This window comes from Rhinopithecus roxellana, chromosome 9, assembly GCF_007565055.1.
Source record: "Rhinopithecus roxellana isolate Shanxi Qingling chromosome 9, ASM756505v1, whole genome shotgun sequence".
Lineage (NCBI taxonomy): Eukaryota > Metazoa > Chordata > Mammalia > Primates > Cercopithecidae > Rhinopithecus > Rhinopithecus roxellana.
This window is the reverse complement of record NC_044557.1, coordinates 81,189,002-81,213,069: the sequence shown is the minus strand read 5'-3', so window position 1 is coordinate 81,213,069 and position 24,068 is coordinate 81,189,002. Positions and strand designations below refer to the sequence as shown.

The 24,068-nt window shown below is 37.0% G+C and overlaps 1 protein-coding gene across 1 annotated transcript in view; it reads left to right on the top strand.

Annotated features, from left to right (window-relative positions):
• Nucleotides 1–20,242, top strand: part of EIF3H (eukaryotic translation initiation factor 3 subunit H) — a 124,055-nt gene extending 103,813 nt beyond the window's left edge. Inside the window, exons 5-10 of the mRNA XM_010386879.2 lie at nt 6,251–6,418; nt 7,911–8,010; nt 9,220–9,369; nt 16,149–16,269; nt 18,453–18,585; nt 19,960–20,242. Coding sequence (XP_010385181.1) covers nt 6,251–6,418; nt 7,911–8,010; nt 9,220–9,369; nt 16,149–16,269; nt 18,453–18,585; nt 19,960–20,057 — 770 coding nt within the window. The 3' untranslated portion in view covers nt 20,058–20,242. The remainder of the gene's footprint in view (nt 1–6,250; nt 6,419–7,910; nt 8,011–9,219; nt 9,370–16,148; nt 16,270–18,452; nt 18,586–19,959) is intronic.
• The last annotated feature ends 3,826 nt before the right edge of the window (nt 20,243–24,068 follow it).

The following is a 24,068-nucleotide window of genomic DNA, read 5'->3' as shown; positions in this document are numbered from 1 at the left end:
TCAATGATTCAGAAATAATTTACTGTATACTTCACCAATAAGAAGTAATGAGGCTCTCAAAATGGGTGGCTGGCTAGCCTTTGGAGTCAGTCTGAAGTCATAGCTATGGTAAACAGCTTTTCTAAAAGGATTTCAATAATCATGATTAGCTCATTAGAGTTATTGTGAGAAATACAAAGTTAGATAACATGTGGAACAGTTAGCAGGAAGTCTGACATAATAAGAGCTCAATAAGTGGTAGTTTATTTCTCTGTGCCTAGCTCTACTCTTTCCCTGCAGGCTATGTTTATTTTAGAAATAATTTTATTGTATTTTTAAATAATTTGGATTTATTTGGTAAAATATTAAGTCATTAGATGGTAGATTCTTAAATTGTTTTTAATTTTTAGAAGTTAAATGACTTTGTTCATTAAGAGTTCCCTAATAACATATCTGCAACACACTTCTTTTTTCTTGATCTACTGGACATATCTTCAGTTTTCGAGTTTGAATAAGCTCCATTTTTAGTTTTCTACTTAATCCTCATCCCAGCCTATCCATCGGTGGCAATTCTTTGTTCCTGTTTTTCAGTGAGAAATTGCATTTCACGAGGGCTTACTTAAAATAATACAATCAAAAAGATGATTTTTTAAAAATGAGGATGAAGAATTGAAGGTGAGAAGAATGCTGGTTGGTTTTTCCGCTGAACTGAAAAGCTCAGGATTTTGAAAGGACTACTTTCAAGAAAGACTACTCTGTTGTCCTTTCCAGTGATCTTCAGGAGCACTTGGATCTCATACTCTTGCTTGGTTGGTTGCCATTGCAACTCCAGATATACATAACATTTAAATGTAAGACAGCATATTATTTTCAGTGTTTTCATGTGTGACGGTCAAACAAGAGAAATCCCAACAAATGTGGTTGATGTTTGAAAGGGATAGTTATTGGACAGTCCACCTCAGTTAAGACAGATTAGCTCTAGACACTTTAAAATGGACTGTTTTGCAAGGAGGTTATCTGGAAAAACTGAATATGAATATACTGGTGCTGAACTTCAAGCAGTTATTCAGTGTTGTTAAGCAGGCTTTCCTTTGCTTGGGACATGCGTACCAATTAAAACAATTGCAGAAGTTGAAGAGATGTATAAAACTTCTCATTTTTATAATCCTTCCAAATTTTGTAGCACCAGCTCAGCTGCATCCAAGTGTGACTTTTTGTATTAGTAGTTTCAGTTGGCTTAATAGTAAAGACCAGTTTGTCTTTTTTGTTTGTTTGCTTGTTTTTTTGAGACTGAATCTCGCTCTATCGCCCAGTACACTGGGCATGATCTCGGCTTACTGCCAAGTATCGTGCAGTGGCGTGATCTCAGCTCACTGCAACGTCTGCCTTCCGGGCTCAAACAATTCTCACACCTCAGCCTCTCAAGTAGCTGGAATTAACAAGTGCCTGCCACCATGCCCAGCTAATTTTTGTATTTTTAGTAGAGATGGGGGTTTCACCATGTTGGCCAGGCTGGTCTCGAACTGCTGACCTCAAGTAATCCACCTGCCTTGACCTCCCAAAGTTCTGGAATTACAGGCATGAGCACGGCCCAGCCGACCAGTTTGTCTTTGAAATTTATGTGTTGCATACTACTTTTCCTCAGCGGGGATGTTTGCTTTTTTGTACTAAGAATGCCTAAAAGGTTATTTTCTACTAAGTCCTTCTCTTAAACATTATGAATTTAAAAATAGTTCTCCCTCCCTAAAGGATTATCCTCTTGCCATTCATCTTTGGGAAATTTCTCCAGGAATATTTAGACATTAACTCAGAAGAGAATGTCATTGGTTGAAATTGCTCTTTTGACTTCCATTAAATATGAAAACTTTAGAACAAAAATCGAAGCTTATCTAACCCTGGACCAACTCTGCAAATTTGCCAATCAGTGCCTGTTTCTTCATTGATCTGCATTAACACAGCAGTAGGCAACTGGCACTTTGAATCAAGGAGCCTCTTTTTTTCTTTTCCTCCTTCTTTTTCCTTTTGTTTCTTTGGACATGATTCTCTTCCTTCTTAGGTGTGAGCCACTCCTGAGCCTTATTTCTCAGGAGTGAAATACCCTCCTTTTAAAACCAGCCAGAAAAGTGAGGACTGCCTGCATATGAGGAGGTAAATAGCATTACCTCACAGTCACCAGTGCCTGTGGGCTGTGACATGGCGTCATCATCACAAGACAATTCCAGGTAGGCAGAGGCTTCTCCCCTCCCTCATTTTATCTGTTTTGTAGCCAAACTGGGTCTCTTGTGCTCACCTTACATACCCACCCAATATAACTCCTGAGAGAAATTAGCATAGCCACAAAAGCAAGGGTGTTCATCCAGGAGATTGGAATCTGGAACGACCATTTCTTACTTCCTGTATAAAACTTAACCGGCATGTCATCATTTCACGATTGTTCCCTTGTCCTTACCATAGTCCAGAGGGGTAAATACATGTCAGCTGGTGTGGCAGCTTAGCTCCATTGATGGTGCCTACCAGGAGCATGGTTTTGATGCAGGTCACTGGGACAGTTGCTGTTCATTTAGTTTTACCAGGAAGCTTTTGCAGGAGTTGGCTTTCTACTTTTTGAAAATTTGAATGGGAAGAGGAGGAGAAACTGGAGGTGAAGGGAGATGGGATTCAAAGAACGGGGACACAGACCTGAAAGTCTACAGAGATAACACAGTTCACATGGCTGTTTGTGAGTTGTGTCTCTTGTTCCTTGGCTTATAATAAACAGAAACAGTATTATAATTTTTTTTACCTTATTAAATCAAAGTGAGCTCTTTTCAAACATTACATTTTTTGGCGCTTCATGTGAGCAGTCATGATGAGAACTGGGCCTGTGTGCACTGTGGTTCATTTCGGAGCTCTAGCATCCGCAGCCCCACCTTTTTAAGACTCACTTGCAGACTGTTTAGGTCCTTTCTTTATATGATGCCTCTGAGAGGGTGCTTAAAAAAAAAAGTTTTGTTTTGTTTTAATTTTAAAACTGGGGTGGTAAGTCCAAACCAAGATAGAGAATCTCCTGGCACTTTACATAGATTAGGCCAACACATACATTGTTTATTAGTGAAATTCTAAGTACATTGTAGATTTTTGAAGTGATTTTCTTAATTGACCAATCGTTGCTCTTAGCCCCTTTATTTTGATATTTAGGTGATATGAAAAACTCTTAACGACTTATAAATGTGTCCAAAATCTTGCAAAATGTTTTGTCATATTCTAAACCATGGAAGAGGAAATGGAAATGCTCCCCTCATTCCTCCTAATAAAGAAGCTGATCTCTCTTTACTCCTCAGTCCCCAGAAACATGTTGGAGCAGTGGTATCTCCACATGGCTATAGGCTTTCTTGACTTTCTTCCCTAGTTTAGGGGAACACTTCATTTTCATTCTTATCCTTATCAGAGGTGCTATAGAATAGGTACTGGTTAAAGAAGAAATTTGAAAGTTTGCTACTAATCTTGGAGATTTTACCTCATGTATCCTGAAATGTGGTTAGAGAGTTTCTTGTATTCAGGCTGTTTGAGGAGAGACTTAGCAAGATTATAGAGTATTTTTCAGAGGAATGTATTTTTATTTTAAATCATAATACATGCTGGAAGCCCCTTTAGCTAATATAAAATTCTTTATTTATAATTAGTATATCCAATGAACAATGTGGAATAATAGCGTTTTGACTGGGATTGGGTTCTCAGATCTCTTTGGAGATGGGAAAATTAAATATCAGAGAAGAATTGTTAACTGTACAGCAAGATCCCCACAGGGGAAATCTCGGAGCTGGCATGAGAACCTCAACTTCTATATTCCAAGTCTTTCTTTTCTGCTATTACAAGTTGGCAGACTCTAACCTCTGCTTAATATTGTAGCTAAATTGAATACTAATATGTTTTGTAAGTATTGATTTAAAAAAAAATTTTTTTTAAATCTTACTTGTTCTGTCAGTTGCTTAATAATCTCTCCTCTTCCCTTTCCCTTTAAAATAAATAGCAAATTTAGTTTCAGCTCCCATTTTACTTACAATACTGGGACTTTTCACTCGTAAATTAAATTTGATTAAAATTTATTAGCCAAATTGGTGATTTTACTCTGATTTAAAAGAATTATGGAATTTCAAAACAGAAGGAGATTATAGCAATGATTCTGTCCCACTTGCCAAATTTATATGGTTGATGTGAATCTGTTAAACTAGCTGGGGGGGTGGGGTGAGGTTCCTCTTATATGCTAGAGAAATAAAATATGAAGATAAATAATTGGTGTAAGATTATCATATTTCATAGTGCTTTTTCAGGCTATCATATTATGTATAAAATAGGTTTCTAAGGTAGAAATGGTGGTTTAGAGTATAGCATAGATTATATGACTTTGTTTTTGTATTTTATTCATAAACATACAGAAACACTGGCTTAGTATGTAAAGTGTCTGGTGTATTAGTATCACCTTCTCCCCCATACTCTTGGTAGCCTAACTTCCTCTATATTAACACTGGTTTTCCTTTTTAATGAATGAATGAGCCCACTTTCAAAACAGGCACTTAAACTGTGTGCGTCTTGACAATAGTGCAGCTTCCAGCTCTGTTGCAACATTGCCATAGGCTTAAGAAAGTTCAGATAGTGGCAAAATAACTTTTTTTTTTTAAGCTTTTCTACGTAGCAAAAAAAAAAAAAAAAAAAAAAAAAAAAAAAAAACCCTCAAAAAACACACAATTCTTGAGTAGTTGATGAGTTGGCTGCCATCTTTTAGCATGAGAACTGTAACCTTCCTTGGGATAAGCAGATTTATAACTTCTTCGCCTACAAGTAATGAAAAATCAGACTGTGTCCATCTGAGGAACACTCTTTTATACTTTGTGATCCTGAGTCTCATTGGCTTTGTAAAACCATAGTGCTCTAACCAAAAGAATGACAGATGTATAACTTTACTTTTGCTAAAACTTGAGTAAGAATTTTGAAAGTGAAACAGGTTTCAAGTTAAGCAAATACGTTTACTCAGCATGGTCATGTATTCATTATAATAGAAAGAGTTTGGGGCCGAATCCAGTGGCTCATGCCTATAAACCCAACACTTTGGGAGGCGGAGGTGAGTGGATCCTTTGATCCCAGGATTTCAAGACCAGGCTGGGCAACGTGGTGAAACCCCATCTCTACAAAAAAACAATACAAAAAATTAGCTGGGTGTGGTGGTGCACACCTGTAGTCCCAGCTACTTGGGAGGCTAAGTCAAGAAAATCACTTGAGTCCGGGAGGCGGAGGCAGCAGTAAGCCAAGAGACCATGCCATTGTACTCCAGCCTGGGCAACGGGAGCCTGGGCAATGAAACCCTGTATCATTAATAATAATAATTAATAGTAATAATAGAAATAGTGTGGCTATTATGTTGATTATAAAGTTTTCTCTGTATTATACATGTGTTGTGCATTATTGTGCTATATTGCTTTTTAAAATGTCATTTATTATATTGTTTTAATCTGTTTTTCTGGTAATGCTGCTTTAATATAGTATACATTATAGTCATTAGTATACATTGTAGTCATTAATTTGACAAAAGTAAAAGTCACTAAAGCTTTTCATTCTATACATGGTCATTAAAATATAACTTTATTCTAAGGAAAAAATAGTGTCTGTTACTTAACAAAGGAACACACAACCAAGAAAAAATAATTCTTTAAAAAATTTAGCATATGCAGCAGGGGGCACCAGATGAAGGCAAAAATGTATTCTTGTGTTTTGAATCAACTGCAGCCTGTATCCTCTTCATATATAAGCAGTGTGGTTGGTAGTTAATTGTTTCCTCTTAGTTTTTCTAATGGTTTTAGTTTTTCAGCTCTAAAAGCTGTGTTGAACAAGAGATTGATAACTCTTCCTCTTTTATTAATTCAAATGAAACTTCTTACAACCAACCAATTTAGTAATTACACAAATTTTTCTTAAACATTTACTATTTTGAGAGTTTCAAAAAGGGGAGTAGAAGCCACATTTAACAATTCTTTTGTTACAACAAGGCATTAATATTGTGTGTAACACATTTTCTGCAAAATATTTTTTCATTAAAGAATAAAAGGAAACCCGATGATTTAAAAGCCTAATTTTGTTTTGCTTTATATATGAATTGAATGAGTTTTAAATCTGGAATCCTGTTCCCTAATGCTAATAAATTGTTATGTAGACATTTGTTTCCAAAAAGGCTTGTTTTTAATGTTGGTAATATCATTAAAAAGTTTTTTCTTTTAATTTCCTTTTCCCCATCATCCAGTCCAATATCAGATGGAAATGATGCGGAGCCTTCGCCATGTAAACATTGATCATCTTCATGTGGGCTGGTACCAGTCCACATACTATGGCTCATTCGTTACCCGGGCACTTCTGGACTCTCAGTTCAGTTACCAGCATGCCATTGAAGAATCTGTCGTTCTCATTTATGGTTAGTAGGAGGTTTATTATTCTTTTTTTCCCTTAATATTATTACTACTATTTTTGCTTTCTGTCTTTTTTGCCTCTAAGAGCAGTCTGGCAGGCCTTCTCAAGTAAATACCAACCCTGTTTCTGCAGCAGCCTCAGCAGCAGCTCAGTCTAGACAGGGTTTCCTTCTTTCTGTTTATTTTTCTTGCTATCAGAGCCCTGATGTGTACATTTTGGAATGCTGGAGTAGCTGCTTCATTTTTATTCCTCCATCTCCCCTCCCTCATTGAAGGGGCTGGTGGAACTAGACCAGATGTCTAACAAACCCCGATTGCTAGAGTGTCTGGCTCTGTACGTGACTGACCAATCATAATACAGTGTGCCAAGTTTTTTTTATACCTCTGACAACAGTGTACAAAACCTGGACTGTTTCTTAGCACAAAGATTTTTTTCTTTTCGGCCTATTTAATGGTGTTTCCTCAAGCTCTCCAGACCAGATGTTCTGTGCTGTATCAGAACTGTAGGCAATTTAACAGCTTTATAGCCTTCCCCCTCCCCAAACACTCACAGTTTGCCATATCTGGCAGACTTGCATATAGTTTCCAGCTGAGAAGTAAATGTAACGTCCTGAGTATCTGTCAGAAAAAATACTAATGAATACGATCAATCTTATGAGCTGCCCCAAAATTGTTTCAGTATGTTAACAATTGGATTACAGTAAAGAACAAGTTGTTAAAGTGTACTTATATTGGCTGGAAACATTGCATCATCAGACCTTGATGAATTTTCCACTTGTTTCAATCTATTTTGGTTTTCATTTTATCACCTATTGCAAAAAGTTTCACTGTGTTAAGTTTCAGACAACATGAATGTTAACACAGGTTTTAGGCGAATATTGGCATGCCAGAGCCGTTATCATGCAGCAAGTGCTAAGCTCCCTTACTCATGGAGTGTTTCAGCGGTTAGTTTTGACAAAATTAGTTTCTCCAAAAAGACACTTCTGTGATAGCAGTTTGACTTGAATGGTTTTTACAATCTGTTTTAATGAAGAAATGTGAACAGTGATTATTAGGATGGATAAATTTTGTGTGCAGGGCTATTCATTTTATGTTGAATGAAGAGCGCTACCCAAGTATATGCAGTGGATTTTCATGTTTAATAGTTATCAGTGATTTCCTAATTATACAAGATGTCTAGAACATATGATACATTTAATTTTCAGCAAGATTACTGGTTCTTGCTGAGGAATGAATTTGAAAATAACTCTTTTGTATGTTTAGTTTTTGACAGAGGAAATTACTCTATCATAGGTAGGATAGAGGTATTCCTGCATTTTCCAGTGGTATTTGCTATATAGTGGTTTGAGTCTGCTTCAAGTTGTTTTCTGGTTGTTTATTTTGATCTTTATTTTGCAAAGATTGTGTGATATGCAACAGAATGTGCCTAGAACCAATGCTATTCAAGCATGGTAGTGACAAAATTCTTAGTAATTTGTTTCTCTTTCCTTGTTTGAGATCCCATAAAAACTGCCCAAGGGTCTCTCTCACTAAAGGCTTACAGACTGACTCCTAAACTGATGGAAGTTTGTAAAGAAAAGGATTTTTCCCCTGAAGCGTAAGTGTTTGGGGGCATCTGGTAAAGGGTTGGATATTTTTCTGTTAAGATTTTTCTTTGCCACGTCTCTTGAATCCTTGGTTGTGGTGTAGTAATGCTTTTGCCATGTGGACTGTAGAAGTTTTCTGCATGCTGAGTGCTGCTTGCTCTCTCCCTTTCCATGTTTAAATTATTCTTTAGGGAATGTCTCATCTGTTGTTCTCACCAAGGGTGAATTCAGTTAGAATGGGAATTAATTAGCCACTGGATTCGAAGAAATAAATGATTGAATAAAGGGAGGTGGAAAGAGTGATCAGTGGCTGTCAGATGGTAAGCTCTGTGTCAGACTGGTTGTGAGCTGTGTGTCTTATTTTCCGAACCCTTGTTTAATGAGGGGGTGGGAAAGATATAAACATTTTAAGAATTTGTTAAAGAATGTGGCTTATTGGCAATTTTATGGGTGACAGGTATGCAGAGAATTAACGGATGGAGCTGTTTTGGGATCCTATTTAATGGCATTGTAATATTTACTTTAAATCAATTAAATACTTAGAATTCTTCCATTTTCTGTTAATTATAGAAATTTTTAGTTCCTGTTGAATCAAAATTAATGGCTTTGACTTCATGCAGGACAGTTCATCTCTAGTTTCCCATCTGGCTCCTAAAAAGTTAAGGTGCAGAGAATTTTAAAAGAAAAGCTACCTCCTGGACAATTCCTGGATGTGGTAGTTATAACTAAACTATGAGAAACTGTGTTCTTGGCGTGTTCTAACTATTGTATCTGGAGTCTCCTTGAGTGTTCTGCCACTTGTTGAACTCTTAATTCAAGAGGCTTTTAAAATGAACTTTTCAAGAAATAGAGTATTTCTCATTTCTAGCTATTTTAAATTAAGTTGTAGATGTAGGTTGTGTAGCATAACTTACTGTGACATTTACATTTTAGTATGAGTGAAATTTTAAAGATACCTGATTACAAAGAATGAGTAGTTTCTTCTGCCAAGAATCTTATTTTCTGGGCTTTAGCTCAAATTCAGATCATTTTCAAAGTTACTCAAATGACCTAACTTATGCTTGACTCTGTAAAACTCTAGTTTCTCTACTTTTTTTAAAAAGAGTGTTAATGAAACAAAGATCTTGGATAGGACCTATAATTAGGTAAATTTTATGAAATAGTCAATTTAGCACCTACTTTTGACCATCAGACTAAAGTATTTTTAACATGCTTCACAGTTTGAAAAAAGCAAATATCACCTTTGAGTACATGTTTGAAGAAGTGCCGATTGTAATTAAAAATTCACATCTGATCAATGTCCTAATGTGGGAACTTGAAAAGAAGTCAGCTGTTGCAGATAAACATGAGTTGCTCAGCCTTGCCAGCAGGTAAGTGGCCCTGCCCAATCAAAAGTACCATTTTTTAGAACTTTTCTGCAAAAGATTCTTTCACATAAACTTTACCTGTGAAACAAGAAAACAATTACTTAAGAACATTTATGGGTTCTTAAAACCTGTATAACATGGAGTAATAGTCTAGCCCTGTTAGGATCTCAGGGAAAAACGCCAAACTGATCACATGAAACAACACATTGTTTGAATACTAATTGCTCATATTAGAAGAACCCTCTGCTGCCTTCTTTGCTGTATCATTCGTGCTTTGATAAGGTCAGTGCCCATGAGGGAGGGCTTTTTTATATGGCTCAGCTTTATTTCTTGTACACGATCCTAAGAGGCTTAGGGTATTATGTCTGGATATTTAATAATGCTCAGGAAAAGAACAGAAATGCGTTTTTCTTTTACTGGCTGTTCTTGCCCTTGTTCAGATGCAGACTCTTGCAGTTGTGAAGTTCCAGTTGTTTGAGTTTTCAATTAAAATTTGAATTTTCTGAACCTTATACTGGCTTCAGCTATTTTAGTTGGTGATATGATTTCCTCCAGCGTAACTGCCTTAGCTATCTAGTTGCTGAGATAATGTTTATTATATTTGTAAAATGCAGACTGAGGTTTCCAAAAGGAAGTATTGTTCCCTTTGTGAAATTAATGTTTATTTCCCCCTTCATCTATTACTCTTAACAGAAATGTGAATAGAGTCACATGTATAGCTCCTCTTAAATGCCCTTTGAACGTTATGTTAGTGATTATTTTGTCTGTGGTGGAAGGAGGCTAGCAGCAGACCTGTGGAATGAAATTAAATGGTCAGACTAGGTAACGAATCAGTATATGCTTGTTGGCTGAAAGAAACAAGGTGTGTTTTCTTAAGCAACCAGTTTGGAGCAGACTAAATTATTTATCAGATTTCTAGTTATCTTAGATACTTGTAAAAAAAAAAAAAAAAGTGTACAGGCTCTGTATTTCCTCGATACAAGGCAAGTGGGATGAACCCAGAAGGGCCAGAGACATCAGTGTTCTTCTTCGTGCTCTGGCATGGATAGGACTGTGGTGGAAGTGCCACCTTCCATTGCATTAATTGATCAAAAGGCCACAAGAAAGTCTTAACAGGGCAGGGAGATGGACGATGAATGTAAATGGAGTGCTAAGTAACACAGCCAGGTTGCAAGGCTAATTTGTCACCAAAGAGTGTACTGTTTGCAAACATATATTCATAATAGTCCTTTAATTTGTCTATTTTAGAAGGTCATATTTTTCTTTATTGTTTTTACAAACACACTCGGCACACCTGTATTTAAAGCGTTTAGCTAAGAACCTTTTTCAGCATACAAGGTTACAATTTGATGTATTAAGTATATAGTTATATAATAATTTTAAATTTACTGCATGAAAGCTTTTGCTTATATAATTCATGTCTTCACCTTTTCCCAGGCTTCCTTTATTGAGCATACAAAAGAAATACATCCCTGCTGGTGCTTTAACATTACCAATGAGCTGGTCTGTAATGTCCGTTTGTCCGAAGCAGCATTTATAATAACCAAGAAAATGTTCTGAGTTTGCCCTAGCAACTGAGACCTACACAAATATTTTATTATAGTTTTTGTCTTCTGTATTTTTATGTAAACGAGGAAAAGAGGCCCCATTTCTTTGCTTTCCACATGAAATTATTGAAAGTGTAAATTGGTGTTCTGTTAGGAGGAAGAAAAATGAAGCAACCTTGAAGCAGTGCGTTTTTGCTACTAGACTCTTACATTGAACCAAATTGATTATAGTATTTTAAAAGAAAGATACATTTTGTACATCTCAATTTTTAATTTCTAACAGTAGTTGTGTGGTGATGGCTCAGGCCAGTTGACATAAAAGTTTGTATAAGACACCTCATCAGAAATCATTCTTATGCAGGTCCTTAAACTTGGTCTTTCCTTTCAGAGCCTATACATAGGCACCAGTTTCTTTGATGTGACTGATAAATTTGTTCTGTGTGACAGCTAAAACATACTGCATTTGCTTTTGTTGAAAAATTCTAATTTTTGATTTTAATTTTATTAGATGGAAGTTCTAGCAATAGTTATTCCATAACAGCCTTTATTAGTTTTTAAAAATGTGTAACACAGGCGTTCAGCTTTTCACACATATAAAACAATTCTGTTTTTATTTCCTCTTTTGAAAAAAGTAAACTAAGGGTGGGCATCATACATTAAGGATTGTAAGCATAAATTGATACTGTAGCCAGAGCAGACTTAACACTTCATGCGCTGGTTCACATCTGTTTAAGTTATCTGTTTTCAGTTCTTTATTTGCTTGGCAATAAAAGAAAAGGCAATGTTACTGAAACTCCTAACAGTAAGTCCCTGTTTCAGCATCCTAGTTAAACTGGTACTGAAAAGATTCCCACAAAATTGGTCTTGGTAGTGGTCTGATTTTCTGTCAGTGTTAATTTCTGATGCCCCTTTAAGGCCTGTAGTACACAGATTTCTGTGTGTGTGTGTGTGTGTGTGTGTGTGTGTGTGTTTGTGTTTCTGATTTGTTTTTTCTGAAGAACATTATCATAATATAAAAGTTATGAAATACTTAAAGTCCACATATTTGTGCTTGTGGCAGTGTTCTTTCACAGTAACTTCATATACTTGAAGCAGATAATATTAGTACTTTATATTAAAGACTTTTCTGGTAGAAACAGTGGGTCTGTTTTAGTAGTGCCTTTCTCATTACTGTAAACAACTTCCAAGAGTTAAGGTCTGGGTATAAATAATAGATTTTTCTCTGCGTATGGCAGTACTTCTCCTGTGCTGTTATTTTTTTCCCTGCTGTCACTGCTTTCCCCTTAACCTCCCAGCCACAGCATTGGTGACGATCTTTTCTTTCTCTGATTTCCTTTTGCAATTAATGACATAAATGACTTAACAACTAATCACGTAGCTAATGACATTTCTTATACTTAACATAGCCCTTTGGGCTTCATGTTGCTCATTGGTAAAAATGAAAGGATCAGAAACCTGAAGCCAGTGCCCCCTGTCTTCTTGCCTTCTCAGGACCTCATTAGATTGATCTACTCCTTCCTTCTTCATAGATTTTCAGTTTCTTTCTATACTAGTTTTTTTTTTTTTTTTTTAAATCTTTATAGGCTTGTTTTTCCAATTAAAAATTTATTTTTAAATTTTCAACTCTTTAGACAGTTTGAAAGAAAAACACTGTGAACATCCATCCATACACCTTTCATTTAGATTCACCAATTGTATATGATGCCACATTTGCACTCTATCTACATAAATAAACACCACTTTTTCTTTCTGAACCATCTGAAAGTAAATTGTAGACATGACTTTTAACCCCTAAATACTTCAGCATGCATCTCCTAAAAACAAAGACATTTGAACTTGTTTATGTCCCCCATCTCAAAAGAAAACTTAGGAAAAGAATACCTTTTGATCTCATGCCATTAGTGTCCATCTCCTTTTGTCTTCTGCTGAATTTTTCTATTTGTTTCATAATCAAACTTCTCAATAGAATTTTGATGTCACTGTTTCCTCATTTCCCACTGATTTCCCAGTGATTGACAAGTTTGTGGTGTTCCACCCATTGTATGTAGTAAGACCTCCCTCCAAAGTCACAAAAGACTTTGCTGTCACTATGTCACTGAGTAGTTTAGACTCTTCAGCACGTAATATGTTGATAAGGCCTTCTTCCTGAGATCCTTTCCTAGGACCCTGTGAAACTATAGCTCTTCTGGGTTTCCCCTCATTTTCCACAGTGAACCCTCCGCTCATCTCTGTCCGTGTCCCTCAGGGTCTGTCTTCTCACACGTGTGCTTATGGGACGATTTTATCTTACTCCTGTGACTTTTAACGCCTTAGTCTAGGACCTTATTTCTCTTCCTTATTACTTTCACAGTTTCCTGACTTCCTGTTTTTGACCTTTTCCTCCTTCAAAATTGTAATGATCTTGCTAAATGCAAATTAGATGCTCATGTTACTCCTTTGCTTAAAATCTTTAGCTGGTTTCCCACTGTCCTGAGGATAGATTCCAGACATAGTATGTTTTTAAGTCATTGTACTTTGACCGCTGTCTGCCTCTCTTTTCCCCAGCCTTGCCCAATTCAAATACTTAAGTCTGAGTGAATTTAAATCAACTATTTAGAAATTAGGGTAAAACAGAAGCAAATACACTGTATCCAGAGAAGAATTGTTTTGAAGTTAAAAGTGATTTAAAAAATTACAACACAATAAAATGAATAAGAAAGAAGCACTTAATTCCTCAACAGGTGAAGTCATCAGACCATTTACTGGACCAAGGTTATCTTTGCCAGGCTGGGATTAAAAAGTAAATTTACAGCCGGGCGCAGTGGCTCATGCCTGTAATCTCAGCCCTTTATCCTTCTCGGTAAATGTAATAAACAGCTGCCAGAAGACTGAGAGTCACCCTCCATTCCTCTCTTATGCCCCCTATCAAATAAAGATTGCCTGCTCTGCCTCCAGAATCTCTCTCAGTTCCGCTCACTTTTCTCTATGCTCACTGCCACCACCCTAGTTCAAGTCACCACAATTTCTCTCTGTAATATCACGATAGATTATTTGCCAGAGGTGCAGTTTTTAAAATAGAGAAAAAATTGACCATTTAAACCCTTTTCAAATGTACACTGTAGTCGTTTTTAGTATATTCATAATGTTGTTCAACCATTACTAGCTCTAGAACATTCTCATCACCCTGAACAGGAACCCAAACCCATTAAGCTGTCATTCCCATTCCCCTAACCCCTGGCAGCCTCTAGTCACTTTCTATCTCTACAGATTTGCCTATTCTGTATATTTTATAAAACAGAGTCCTGGCCAGGAGCAGTGGCTCATGCCTGTAATCCCAGCACGGGAAGCCGAGGTGGGAGGATCTCTTGAAGTCAGGAGTTCCTGGTGAAACCCCATCTCTATTGAAAATAGAAAAAATCTAGCCAGGTGTGGTGGCACATACCTGTAGTCCCACCTACTCGAGAGGCTGAGGCACAAGAATTGCTTGAGCCCGGGAGGTGAAGGTCGCCCCGCTGCACTCCAGCCTGGATGATGAGTGAAACTGTCTCAAAAAAAAATTGTGTCTACCTTCTTTCCCATAGCAGATGTTTTCAGGGTTCATCCATGTTGTGGGGTGTATCAGTACTTTATCCGTTTTTGAGGCCAAATAACATTCTACTGTATGGATGTATAATATTCATCATTTGATGGAATTTTAGATTGTTTCTAGTTTTGACTATTAAGAATAATGTAGCTATTAACATACATGTACAAGTTTTTGTCTGAGTATATATTTTTAATTCCCTAGGGTATATACATATTCATAGGGTATATTCATAAGAGTGGAATTGCTGGGTTATTTGGTAATTTGATTTAGCTTTTTGAGGCACCACCAAACTGTTTTCCACAGTAGTTGTATCACTTTACCTTCCCATCCCAATGTATGAGTGTTTTCATTTTTCCACATCCTCGCCAACACCCTACAGTAGACTTTTAACCTCCTGGTTTCTCCTGTCCAGTCTGTTTGCATAGCAGCAGAATGATCATTTTAAAATTTAAGCAAAATGTGTCATAAACATGTGCAACTCCAGGGTATCATTAACATTGCAGTTGTGAGATCTCATTCACAACAAACTGCATTGCTGGGGAGCTGTATGGTGCTAATGAGCTTCCCACATGTGCTTGTCTGGTCTTCCTGACCCAATCACTGTGCTCTAGCCATGCCAGGCCTCTTCTTTTTATCAAATCTGCCTAATTCTTGCTCATCTCAGGCATTCAGGACTTATACTTTCTTTTGCTTAGAATATTTTTGGCATAGCTGGCTCATCTTTCACTTTCAGTCTGTCATCTCCTCAAAGAGATATTCTGATTGTGCTATCTAAAGTAAGTGTCTCTTCACCTCCCCCTTCTCTTTCTCCTCCATCCCTAATCAGTTATAAGATCAATGAAGATACAGAACATGTATGTCTTATTCACTGTTGTCTCCCTGTTTTCTAGTACTAAGGCTGTCACATAATAGGAGTTTAGTAAATATCTCTTGGCAGTTAATGAATGGGCACTACTCTTTAGAAGCTTGCTATTTTAAAAATATAGTAGCTGTCCAGGCGTTACCATGGTAGGAGGCAAGTTGCAGGCAGAAATCAATAAATATGCTGGTCATTGTGTCAATCATTACATCACTTTATAAAGCGATGTTGGTAACTGAGCTGCAATAGAAATTTCTGGAGAGAATAAGAAATATGAAAGACTGTACTACAGATTCTGGGAAAGGTAAGAGGAAAGGAGCCTGTTCATCAGGTTTTGTAGAATAAAGGTTACCATTGCTCATTGAAAACCTTCTAGATAGAGAAATCATGTGCCAGATGTCATAATCTGTATGGTTCTTTCCTGTGACTACTGATTTAAATGTTATGGAATGCATTTGGGCAGGGGTAAGTTAATGAAAAGAGTTTGGGAATACTGAACTTGGTGTAAGAAATATGTATTATAGATGGCTCACTAGATATGTTTCACAGTTCCTACCCTCACATACCTATGCTCTCTCAATAAGGAACTCAGCTATTTCAGGTATCCCTGAGATTATAGTTGGAAGTTCGGTATGGAAAGTTTAGTAACAAGTTGACTCAGATTTTTTCCTCTGCCCTTGCTCTTATGCATATGTGTGCTCTCATTCTTTTAGCAAAAGCCAGTTCAAGTTCATATCTTAAAAGTGTTTAGAGCAGTAGCAAAGCTATAACTTAAAGTAAGACCTGTCAGTATGTTTACTTTACATTTCAGCAATCATTTGGGGAAAAATCTACAGTTGCTGATGGACAGAGTGGATGAAATGAGCCAAGATATAGTTAAATACAACACATACATGAGGAATACTAGTAAACAACAGCAGCAGAAACATCAGGTTGGTATTGTGGAAAAATTCAACAAACATGTATTTCTAAGTTTCATGTATTTCAAGAGTCATGTTCAAAATGGCCTAAATTATCTTTGGTAAAGCACTGACTATTAGCTAGTTACTCTATATCATATTTTTAAAAGATTATTATTTATATGGCATATTCGTAACATATTATTTACATGTTATACTTAAAAATACCTGTGTTAAAGAGAGCTATTATATTAAGCTCAGATTGTAATGCCAAGGTTGTACAAATAAGAGGTACATTTATTGAGAAAATCAGAAGCAAAGAGATTCCAGAATGTCACAGCTCATTTCTTTACTAACTATAATTGGTATGGCAGTGGCTCATTGCAGCATAGTTAGCAATCTTCAGTTCATTTAAAAAACTGAGCAATTGTGATTAAGAGCAAGCAATTTTGATAGGAAATAATAGACCAACTGCTGTGAAGTAGCTAGTGTAATACAGACAAAAACCCTGGAATTATCCGAATATTCTCATATGCACACATCTGTGGCTGTGGCCATTTAACCTTTATTCATGTTGCCTGCAGGCCACATGGTTTTCACAGTTCCTGGAATATTGTATTTGGACTATACTGCTCTAAAGTGTTCTTAGCATTTGATTCATAGATAAGTTGATTCCAGAATGTTTATCTGTGAAAGTAGTATTTATATATGACTACTCTGTTCATTACAATGTACTTTAAACAGAGCGTTGTTAAATATAGAATTCTAAGCACAACTAAGTGATTCTGAGAATGTTGTATTTAAATTTTTTCTGAATATCAGAGTTCATATATAATATATAGTGAAATTTAAAGTACTTTGTTTCTGCCAGCTTAGAATTGAGAAAACATATGTAAATCAGTATATATATATAATTTTTTTTTTAACTGAAAAGATGGGAGTGGTTACAAATGTCTGATAAACTGAGGAGGAAAACGATCATCTCAGCTGGATTTCATTTTCCTGCTGTTTTTTCCTGTAGGTGAAAGACTCACCCAGGTTATCAAATTGAATATTTGTTTCCTATGAGTACCCCATAATGAATACAGGAATCTTCACAAAGCAAGTTACTTTCCTTCACTAGAAAGAATTGTTGTTTCCTTTGATTTTCTTAGGAATCCAAAGACTAAATCTTTACTAGCCCACCTTGGTTTCTCATTACCTGACATTTTAAGGTTGTGTATGGGATATTATGTGCTTCATTGTTGTCGAGCAGTCGTAGCTATTAGCTCTTATTGTAGTTGATATATAAGTTTATAGTAAAAGTTTATATATATCCCTACTTTCTCTTCAGCGAATCATAGGAATCCAGAGTTTGAAAGTATTTGAAGCATTATCTGAGCTATTAATAGTATCCATCCTTAGCTATGGAGCTAAGGTACAGACGATTATCTGTTAAGAGTAGTAACAATAGGCCAGGAGTGGTGGCTCTTGCCTGTAATCCCAGCACTTTGGGAGGTTGAGGCGGGTGGATCATGAAGTCAGGAATTCAAGACCAGCCTAGCCAAACCCCGTCTCTACCAAAAATACAAAAATTAGCCGGGTGTGGTGGTGGGCGCCTGTAATCCCAACTACTAGGGAGACTGAGGCAGGAAAATTGCTTGAACCGGGGAGGCGGAGGTTGCAGTGAGCCAAGATTGTGCCACTACCCTCCAGCCTGGGCGACAGAGTGAGACTCTGTCAAAAAAAAAAAAAGAAAAAAAAAAAGTTGTAACAGTAGTGAACACAGCAGTCTGTATTGTTATTTTAGGTCAATAGGAGTAAAGGTGAAAGAATTTCCAGTGTGGTAGTTCATTACTTAGTCATTAAAACTAGGATGAATCATTTATTACCCCATTGTCATAAATGGTAAAGAAACTCCCTTTACCTTACGAATCATGAGCTTTCCCTTTAAGCCCCCTGTTACTTACATAACTAGTTTTGTTTTCTGAATCATTAGTTATAGACTCTTAGAGCTCAGAGTGAAAACTCTGTAGACACTAGAGTTTTCAGCAAAGGAATTTTCTTCTACTGTTGGCGTATTTAACTTCTTACACGTAAGTTACCAAATGTTATCACTGTTAAAAACTGAGCTTGTAATTCAGAGCAGTAGGGTTCTGTTGGTTGTGTAGCAGAAGGACATCTTTTTTTTTCTCCTCAGAGAAATATAACCAGATCATTTTCCCTTTGAATTTCAGTATCAGCAGCGTCGCCAGCAGGAGAATATGCAGCGCCAGAGCCGAGGAGAACCCCCGCTCCCTGAGGAGGACCTGTCCAAACTCTTCAAACCGCCACAGCCCCCTGCCAGGATGGACTCGCTGCTTATTGCAGGTATTGTTGCCCAGTGCAAAACCTGGCTGGTTTTGTTCATTTCTTAGGAAGCGGAAGACAGTGAGAAATTTACAAACAGAAAAGCATGCCATAAAAGCTAGTATATTTGAAATAGTTGCAGGATGAATTTGAATCTAGCACCTGTAATATCTGAAATCTAAGAACTTGTAAGAGTTTGTTATTTTGTCCAGATCCTTTCAGTGCTTCACTCTGTGTTTCTAAACATTTTTGAGATGGCATTATAAACTTTGTAAAATGAGTCCTTTTTCATGGAAAGCCAGAAAAATTGTTTACAGTCTTAATGCAGAAGATCACTTAGCTCAGGCCTCTTACTATTCCTCTTCCAGCCCTGCACTGTACAGTTGGTACTTGACTTGAATTTAGGAAATTATTTCCCTTATTTGGACTTAAATTGTGGCAGCATGAATATATTTCTGGATGAACTTTTTCTGCTTATACTTAATGTTTAATACCACCTTTAAGCAGTAGAGGTCCTGTGTCCTGTGCTAGGACTTGATTTTGAATATATGGCATTCATGCCCTTATTTGGCTATAATCTTATAGAAATGCTAAATGCCATTTGATTCAATCAGATACTTAGGTGTGAGAAGATTTTATCAAAGTGAAAATCCTACTCTCAAAAGCTCATTGGCAATTTCTCAGTTCTGTTGATACATTTGTAATGTGGAAGGAAATTCCAAATCCCTTAACATTTTCTAATGTACATACAAATTAAATTTGGAAATGAGACACAATTCCTTCCCAAAGGTCCAATTCAAACAGAATTGAAATCCTTGTATTTTGAAGAAGCCTGTAACTAATGTAACTGTTGGATGGAGTAGATCATTAAAGACATAAAAAGCAATGATGGAGCCCTTTCTTCAAGTGAACTCTCTACTCTTACTCTGTCTTGACTCATAGGAAAACTCCTTAACATTCTCAAAGCACAAACTGAAAACCTACCATACTTGTTCACATCTGGGTCCAGTGGGTCTGGCTGGTTTGCAGCTCTGTGATGTATTGTTAGTATCTCCTTTCTATCTGTGAAGGCTAGTCAATGCTGTTTTCTCTGTTTTCTCAGTTGTACAGCATTGGTTTGATCTACTTAGTCCTTTTGACTGACAGCTATTATGTCCTTAGGGCTGATAAGCTTTTGAGGAGTAGTTTTTCTTTATTCTCCATGTAATTAAGAGTGGACAGTAGCTTATTTTCAAAAGAACTTGTATTTCTTATTCCTTATGGAAAAATAAATTCTGGATTCAAAACAATATACAGGTGATTCTGTTTTATGCTGATTTTTCTGTTTGACTAGCTTTCTGGATCATTTTACAATTTGTGGAACATTATGGCTCTATCTCTTTCTCAAATGCACAGGCCAGATAAACACTTACTGCCAGAACATCAAGGAGTTCACTGCCCAAAACTTAGGCAAGCTCTTCATGGCCCAGGCTCTTCAAGAATACAACAACTAAGAAAAGGAAGTTTCCAGAAAAGAAGTTGACATGAACTCTTGAAATCACACCAGGGCAACTCTTGGAAGAAATACATTTGCATATTGAAAAGCACAGAGGATTTCTTTAGTGTCATTGCCGATTTTGGCTCTAACAGTGTCTTTCTAGCCATAATAAAATAAAACAAAATCTTGACTGCTTGCTCATTTGATTTTAGATGTATTTTCTCTTTTTCTCTAGCTTACTTTTGTTTGCTTATACTTGTTTATTTCTGAAAGCTAAAATAAGCCTTGACCAGAAGTTTCACCACTTTTGCTGCCTCTCAGGTGCCACCTTTCAACCCACTTCTCCCAACTACTTATCCCAGCTCCTGACTCGGAGGCCCTGGCACCTACTGTGAATTTTTTTTTTTTTTTTTTTTGAATTTTTATACTTCGCTGCTCCCAAATGAGCACCCCGAGAGATGTCCATGCTTCATGTACTTGACCAGGAATTCCTTGTCTCCGGACCTGGAATCAACTGGCGTAATTCCGGTCATTCTGCCTTTTCATTTCTGCAGGTGATGGTCAACCAGTCTCCATACTCATAGGCCATGGGACACAAGATATATATATTTTTTAAAGACAGAGTCTCACTTTGTCTCTCAGGCTGGAGTGTAGTGGCGTGATCTCAGCTTGCTGCAACCTCTGCCTTCCGAGTTCAAGCGATTCTCCCACTTCAGCCTCCAGAGTAGCTGGGACTACAGGCATGTGCCACCACGCCTGGCTAATTTTTGTATTTTTAGTAGAGATGGGGTTTCACCATGTTGGCCAGGCTGGTCTGCATCTCCTGACCTCAAGTGATTCGCCTGCTTCTGTCTCCCAAAGTGCTGGGATTACAGGCATGAGCCACCACTCCCGTACAGGACACAGAAATTTTAAAGAAAAGAATCATGTCACCGCAAGTAAACTTCATCTTGTTTATATTATTTAGGACTTCACATTTGTCTTCCCAAACCATGAAATAAATTCTGCTAACAGCAAGTGTTGTGAATGAGGAATGAGGAATTAGGAGAGTAGTAGTACATTGGGAAAAATGTATTTTAGTAATTTTTCTATTTTAAAGATTATCACAGATTTTGCTGTTTGTGCACCGCCAAATCAGTGAGACATGCCAGCTGGTGGCGGTGTGCCTTTGAGAATTTTAGATGATGATCCCCAGGAGGTTTATCAAAAAAGGAGATGGGTGAAAGATCAGGAGAGTCAAGAAATCCATTTTTTGGACAACATTGTTTTGAAGGCAGTACCGGGGCTCTAGGATCAGGCAGCCAGATTGAAACCTGGCTCCTCCTTTTCATGAGTTACTCAGCCTCCCTGTTGACACTTTGTCAACCGGATGAGATGAGAAAAGGGAGCAGGTCTCTTACCTCACAAGGTAGCTGCAAGTGTTGAAGACATTTGTTGGGAGTTGGGGTGAAGCATGCAGAACTCTGGTTGGTATGCGGCAGCCACTCAGCATGTATTTATGATGAGGGAGGCACTCTAGGCACCAAGATATTGGGTTGTTAGCTGGGTTTTACTTTAAAAAGCTCAGGACCTAGAACATTCTAGAATCCAAGCACTTGCTCACATATATAATTATTTCTTTAGGATAATCTTTGATGTAGACTTGGAGTCAAAGGGTATGTAAAATGTCAGCCCTTTTACCTGTATTGCCAAATTGCCTTGAAGAGTTTCTGCTGTTTTGCCCTCCTACCCATGGTGATACCTTAAATTGGAGTCAACACAAATTTGAGTGTGACTGTGTTAGACAGAAGAGATATATTAACAGGTAAAACTGGCCATGGCCCCTGCCCTTGTGGAATGTATGCTCTGTTGGTTCATTTCCTCTGCATTCTAATTTTCTAGACTTGGGATCTTACTATGGAGTTAAACAAAGCACTCTTAAAGTAGCAAGCAAGCAAAATAAAAGCAAGGAAAATCAGTTTGAACATAATCTACGTATTTTTTAGGATGTAAGAGTCATTTAACTGAATCAATTCAACTATGTTGTTAGAGGTGTGATTTGTAAATTCTTTATGATTGTTTAGATTTCTATAACTTAGTAGCATGAATACACACTTAATGAAAGATTTCAGTAATTTTTGATTTGGGAATTAATCATAGTGGGAAAAACTGTTTAGGAAAACATGTCAGTGGAAATTAAATCGCCACAGTATGTAGTGTTAGGGAATAGCTTCTGTTCGGCATTTAATTTGAGTGCTGTATTCTGACATTTTTCAGGAACAAATACATGTGATTCATCTTCTATAAATATTTGCAGTTTCTTCAAGTTGAAATGAGAAAAGCCCGTAAATTGAGCACCAGCTCTAATAAATCATTCACTTACGCAAGAACAAAAAGACAGGAAAAGCTAGCATGTTAATCTAATGAAAAAATCGAATGTTGAAACACCAAGAAAATAGAAGATATTTGACATTAACTTTATAGTCATTGATAATAATCTAATAGTCATAACATTATTCTTAAAACCTGAAAGAATGGATTCCTGCTCCCAATGCATTATCCTTTTTAATATCAACTTAAACTAAAATAATTTTTTAACCTATTTTTGGAGGCTTGGAAATTGAGATGTGGTTATCTAATGTTAACCCAATTAAGAGAGCTTGGTGTGATTTCTCATATACAGCATCTAAATATTTAAGTTTTAGTGTCTTCTAAAACATTATTACATTCTTCATACTATAGTTTTTTAACATCCTTTACAAAACTTGTATCAGCTTCACTTTTAAACCATGCTGGCATCAAACTCAAGTGTAGTGATAACAGAATGTTATGAAATACTTTCTTATTTTCATTATAAACTCCATTTTTACAATAAACATTTCTCAACCAAATTAAGTATGTAATACACTGTCATTTTGAAAAAAATATCTTACTTGGCATCTTTTTCTATGCTAGTTCTGTACTTTTTAAAATTCTCTCTCTCTTTTTTTAATTTAACAAGTATTTATCAGATACCTACTATGTCAAGCACTTTTGATGTTCCAAAGCAGACAGGACACAGATTCTGCCTCTGAGCTTATTAATCAGCATATGACTCAAGAGGGGAACATGAAGTCATACAAGCCGATAGAGGATGAAGTCATAAGTGCCTTGGAGAGTGCTTTGGGCCATCTCAACAGAGGATCCTTCTGCAATTGGGGTGTGCAGAAGGGGTGACAGTGGTTAGTAGTCATTGTGGTAAGAGGATAAAGATCTGAGTCTATTATTGAAAAGTGATTCCCAAGTTGGAGTCAGAATCTCTTTGGATGGACTGGAAGAGGGGTTCATTTGACTCCAAATTACCTGAGACAGGGAGTGAGAAATGGGAAGCCAGAGCTATTGGGAGATTACAGTTTGCTGAAACACACTGCTGTGGTCCAGTCCTTACTGCCTTGAGACTTCATTTTACATAAAAAGACACTTCCCTGTAATGCACCTTGAGCCTGCTTGGCTCCACAGCTCCTGGCAGAACCTGCACTGGCTTTACGTAAGCCTCAACGGTGATTTTAGGGATATATAGTCCAGGTATGCAAGGAATGCTTTCTAAGTGCTATACCCCTGCTCCAGTGTGGGGAGTTTGGGCCATTCGGTAGGAGTTTGGTGTTTCCCAGACATTTCTTTGTCTGAGTACCTGCATTCTTGTTCTTATCGGCTGTTAAGGCCTCACGTAGTTGCCATGTGATCAATGTATTAGACTCAAAATTTGATTTTACACCATAGAATACCACTCTGCCATAAAAAAGAATGAAATAATGACTTTTACAACTCGGATGGATCTGGAGGCCATTATTCTAAGTGAAGCTGTGGGCACACAGAGTATGATGAACTCTGGAGACTCAGAAGGGAAGAGAGTAGGGGGGCATGAGGGATGAAAACTGAATATTGGGTATAAAGTACACTACTCAGGTGAAGGGTGCACTAAAATGTCAGACTTCACTATACAGATTACCCATGTAACCAAAAACCTCTTGTACTCCCAAAAGCTATTGACATTTTTTTTTTTCAAAAG